We start from the raw sequence: 5527 nt of genomic DNA on the forward strand, positions 1-5527 counted from the left end.
ACCAAAACAAGCCAATTTTGCCAATAAAATGTACGCAAATCATTCGTTTTGGCACTAGAGAGTCAAAGACTAATAAGGGAACCTCGCGAATCCGAAAATTCTGATTTTTATGAAACTTTACACACATGGGGGGGGGATAAATAGATGAATTTAGAAATTTCCTGTTGCGGTCCAAAAATGATTCTAAGAAGTGGAATCACTCTTAATATGTAGATCGGCTTTTTGCTTTTATCGAAAATTATTCCAGATATCCAAAAATGTTTTATACAAAAGTTTCATGGTAAACCCCCCCCCCCCCCAATTTAACCACATTAATAAAATGTTGAAAAAATAATTTTTTAGTGCCAAGAGAGTTTATTTGCGGACACGGATTTATTGGCAAAATTGGCTTGTTTTGGTGTCCTTTATAACTATCTGAAGTTTGTCGGTCTAATTCTGGGACACCCTATATATTTCTTTTGACTGAAATGTTGCATTGTTTCTCATCGATTTTTATTTCATCACACTTTGTTGATCCGTTTAGCGACGTTTAAGCATATTTGTCTACGCAGGAAATTGCTCATTGTCAGCCAAATGATAAGACAACCTCCTGTTATCGATAAGCCAACAAAATCGGATAATCGATATGATCAGAGTGTATCACGAAACATTTATAAATATAATAGTACAGTGATTTTTTAAATTTAATTTTGACATTTCAGATTAAAATTTCAAAGTTTATCCATCAGAAATTTGACAAAGATTTTCAAGTAACCCATGCTGACGTATGAAAGAAAATGTCTCTTCTAGCGAAGACTCGAGAGTTGAGAGCGTTAGATCTACTCATTAAAAATAGTCTCTGAGAAGTAATCTCGTGACTCACGGCAGGTGGGGACGTCCGTTGATAGAGAATGATACACCCTGGAATTTTCTCAGAAGAATTATCTCATGGCATTGCGGAAAACATGCGGAGTTGCGTTAGAATACGCCAACTTGCAATTCCTCGGACAATAAGACGCTATTTCGTGCACGGGAAGGGCTCGATACGCGTCTTCTCTATCTATCTCTCTCTCTCTCTTTCGGCCTTGTTACCACTCATCCTTCGAAGCAATTAACAATGCCACGATTATAAGCACGCGATGCAAGGACGCGCGCGTGTGTTATCATCTCGTTAGATTATGTTTGCCCATGTCCCTGATAAGGACGTGTTGGCGTTGCTTAACTTTCTGCGATAACGATCTTCCTCTTTTGCAAACGCCGCCGTAAATCGGTGATTATTCCAATCGATAGAGATGGAGCTACAACATTATGTCATCTCTAATTGATTCGAATTAAAATGGTCGATCTAATTATATTATCGCGCAATGCGGTATCATTATAAAAAAAGAAGAGATAAGTTTTGCATTCTAGCATTACAAGCAGGTTTGCGAAACTGATAATTAAACAATTTATAAATCATAAATCAGTTTTTAATTATTAATTATTAATTATTAATTATTAATTATATTAAGCTTTAATACATAATTTAAATTTGATTTGTGAGTTACATAGGCTTTAATTCATAATTCAAATTTGATTTGTGAATTATACTGGCTTTAAATCACAAATCAAATTTGAATTATGAATTAAAACCTGTGTAATTCACGAATCAAATTTGAATTATGAATTAAAGCTTAGTATAATCAGTAATTAAAAATTGATTTATAAATTATTCCTGAATTAGATTAAAAATTCATTTAATTATTTGCAACTCTGATTACAAGTGAATATAAAAATCGATTTGTCGCCCCTCGTGATAATTCTTTGAAACATTTTACATTCTTTTCCCCATCGCTCTTTTAAAATAAATGTACTTATCGATCCATCGGGGCGATGGAACGTCACCAAAGACCGTAGCAAGTCGTTCTAACAGGATGTTCCATTAGATCGGTCGGTGTACGCAATGTGCATAACCGTAAAATTCTCGGCGCGTAATAACGGCCGTAGAGGTGTTCCCAGAAGGTACGAGAGAGAAAGGGGGGTTCCCACCGATACGCATACCTTATCGGGGAGGGCTTTAAGATACATTATTATACGCATCAGTGACGATTGATTTACGTCGCTACTATCGCTCTGATTTCTCGCATATAGACGCGATGGTCTATTCAGATAGCTGCAATTGAAGAGAATTTTGCCTCATGGATAAAACTGTCGGATAATATCGTTCCACGGAAATTGTCGTGAAAATTAAGAGGAATCGCGTTTACAGTAGTTGAATGTACGTTCAATGCATCCAGATTCTTGGCTATATTCCTAACTATTATAATAAACGAGCAATAATTTTTGAGAGAAAATATGTACTAGATTTTTTTCGAATATATTTATGTTAAATATAAACATTTAAAAATATATCGTATGGGAAATGTCTTTGTAAAAGGCTTTGGAACGTAACTAAGTAATTATGGACGACATATTTAGCTGATACACTTGCCTAGCTTATGCGTATGCTGGGCACGCAGTAGTTTCTTTGACCATTCAAGCTGAATGAAGAGATCGCCCACGAGATTCTCCCGACGAGATGTCTACCTTACTCAGGAAAGTGAGAAACATCGCGTAGAGGAAAAGAAAAAGGCGCGAACTAGTTCAATGACCCTATTAAAGTCCGTCGTGAGTCATTGTGAGGGGCGCACGTGAGGCAATGTCATAATCCTGTTTTGTAAATTGATTAAGATGCGATCGGGACACCTGTGTGTTGCATCGGGAATCGCTACCTAGCAATTCTCTGACAAATATAACACAGCGTCAACTATTTTTGCTTCCTTATAGAGGAAGTATTGTTTTCGCGACAAAATTTTTTTTCCAGTTTTCTATGTCAATGTGTTCAGGATGTTCCAAAACATCGAAAAATCACATTTTTTTTAAAATGTTTGTATGTATGTGTGTGTGTGTGTTATGTACAGATTAACCGAAAATTCGAACATCTTAACTCAAAAATTGCTTGAGCTACTGCGTTGCAATTTGGCATAATAAAGTAGTATAACACTTTTATTTACTGTCATTTTTTTATAAAAATTCATACAGTGTTTTAGATTTTAAGTTTAGTTTCAATTTTTTGAAAAGTGTCTGCGCACGCTCTAACTTCCGAAAATCTCTAATTTCCAAATTTTGAAATATTGGGCTAAATTTTTTTAAATGAATAGAGTATCATTAAAGAATGGTTGGTATTGAATTTGATGAGGATCGGTGAAAAGATTTATTTTTTATAAAATTTTGTATTTTTTGAAAAATGTCTGTGCACGTTCCAACTTCCATAAATTTTGAGATATTGGACTAAATTTTTCTAAATGAACAGAATATCATTAAAGGATGATTGGTATTGAATTTGGTGAAAATTTATGAAAGAGTTTATTTTTTACGAAATTTTGAATTTTTTGAAAAATGTTTGCGCACGCTCTAATTTCCGCAAATTTTGAAATATCGGGTTAAATTTTTCTAACTGAATAGAGTATCATTAAAGGATGATTGGTATTAAATTTGGTGAGAATTGAAAGGGTTTATTTTTTAAGAAATTTTGATTTATCTTTTTATTTCGCTCACAAAGCTTTCTCTATGAGAAAGCCAAAATTGAAAAACTCGCTTGCTCTAAAAAGGAGCTTTGTGAGCGAAATAAAATGATGAGGAAGCAATATGTAAGTTTCTAATTTGCACGATTTTTGTATCTTCCGTTAAAGTCTCCGAGATACCGAAATTAGTTAGTTGGAAACCGATGTGGAGTTTCGGGAAGAACAAATCGATTTTAAATATCCCCCATTATTTCTTTTATCACTTTTAAAGATATTATTAAGACAATTTTGATATTTCGATAACTTCTGTGAGTGATGCGACTCAGTGATTTTAAAAATCTGGGGCTTTGATGATTAATAATGGACTTCACACATGGAGACGATCGCGCAACCGATCTGTATCAAACACGTCATTGACGTTCCATGTATCTCCTCGCGGACAATTTATAAGCGACAGTCCTTGTGTGAGATTAATGCCGATGACGTTTGATGTAAAATAAGATAATTATCGGTTTTCGATTAATTCCAAGTCGTCTGCGCAATGTTCTCTCCCCGAGTTGACGAAACGTAACGTCGGGAAGGTCGCATTTTTTTTTTAAAACGCGAAAATAATCAATCATGCTTGTTTTAAGAATGTGTTTTCTACATCACGTGCGACACGTCAAAGCGTTTCATTCTTGCCATTGAGCTGCGAGAAAATGAATCGTTTCCCGACCAAGAATCGTGAGACAAAGAACAATAAAGAAAGAAGCAATAGCCTATTACTTAGTCATTCGTTCTTCACAAGATTGGTCAATTTTACATAAAATATTATTTATATACATGATTATATTCTCTTGTTTTCATACATACACTTTTCATGGTAAAAATTAATTGGCTAATAATATAAACAAGGGCGAGATTTTTCTATATAATTATCAATCTAATTTAATAGATATACTCGTCGAAGGAAGAACCTGACAAGGAAAGATTTCTGACGTCATTCGACCACAAGAGAAACTATATTACTCACGATCCAGGAGTCAAAGCGGCATGAGACAATCCGAGCTGAGTATTTAAAGTTTATTCCGAGGTCAGGTCGAATATGATAGAAAACATATTTATATTAGGATTCGCTGAAATTTCAGAAAAGTCCGTTGTGACGAAACGCGATATATAAGATATTACATAGAGATTTATTACATTACTTATTTTAATGTAATTAAAAAATTCGACTTTTTATTATTATTATTATAATTATATAATTTTTTTTGTATTTAACTATACTCTTGCATTATTATAGGATATATTATCACGCATAAATAACAGATGAATAATATAATGTAATATTATAAAATCATGATTTTTATGATAAGTTCTGTATTACTCATTTAGCCAAGAGAAGTGTAATAATATATTCAGATACGGGTACTTTCGATCGAGAAGAATATTTACTTCCTGAAAAGTCAAGGGTACTATTTCGCTATTTAATTTTCAATTACCATGTCGTCGCGAAATTGAAGGTCCTACCGGTCTTCGCGTTAAGTGAATCTCTTAACTGTGCTTTTCAGCCTCCTCGAATCATGTCGTCGACACACGTAACGCACGTGACGCACACCGAGAATGATGATCACTGTGTATCACTCTAGCTCCGCGACGAGCACGATGACACGGACATGCGCCCGATGTCGACGGCTTCGTAGTCCGTCGCGGACTGAATGTCCGACCCGACTCGACTCTGGTGAGTAGGTGAGTCACAGAGAGTGCCGGTAGGTAAGGTATCAGCTAGAAGCACACTCGTCACCCGCCTTTATAAGAACTATCGAACGTCAAGATCACATCGGTATCGCGTTGAATCTGTGATACTCTGGCCATCTCTGGATCTTTCACGTTATCCTCTCCCTTTTATCGCGTATACAGAGTGTCCCAGAATTAGACCGACAAACTTCAGATGGTTATAAAGGACAAGAAAACAAGCCAATTTTGCCAATAAACCTGTGTCCGCAAATGAGACGTTTTAAAACTAG

General features: G+C 35.1%; 2 protein-coding genes across 2 annotated transcripts in view; one reads left to right on the forward strand and one right to left on the reverse strand.

The window, feature by feature from the left end:
- The window catches only part of LOC115243821, a 25263-nt gene extending 20547 nt beyond the window's left edge, over positions 1-4716 (forward strand). Inside the window, exon 4 of the mRNA XM_029821071.1 lies at positions 4456-4716. Within this exon, the coding sequence (XP_029676931.1) occupies positions 4456-4557 (102 nt within the window). The 3' untranslated portion in view covers positions 4558-4716. The remainder of the gene's footprint in view (positions 1-4455) is intronic.
- The window catches only part of LOC115243820 (unconventional myosin-Ie-like), a 12090-nt gene extending 6841 nt beyond the window's left edge, over positions 1-5249 (reverse strand). Inside the window, exon 1 of the mRNA XM_029821068.1 lies at positions 5003-5249. Within this exon, the coding sequence (XP_029676928.1) occupies positions 5003-5005 (3 nt within the window). The 5' untranslated portion in view covers positions 5006-5249. The remainder of the gene's footprint in view (positions 1-5002) is intronic.
- Positions 5250-5527: the final 278 nt, after the last annotated feature.

The sequence above is a fragment of the Formica exsecta genome, unplaced genomic scaffold (assembly GCF_003651465.1).
Source record: "Formica exsecta isolate Colony F162 unplaced genomic scaffold, ASM365146v1 scaffold735, whole genome shotgun sequence".
In the NCBI taxonomy this organism is placed as follows: domain Eukaryota; kingdom Metazoa; phylum Arthropoda; class Insecta; order Hymenoptera; family Formicidae; genus Formica; species Formica exsecta.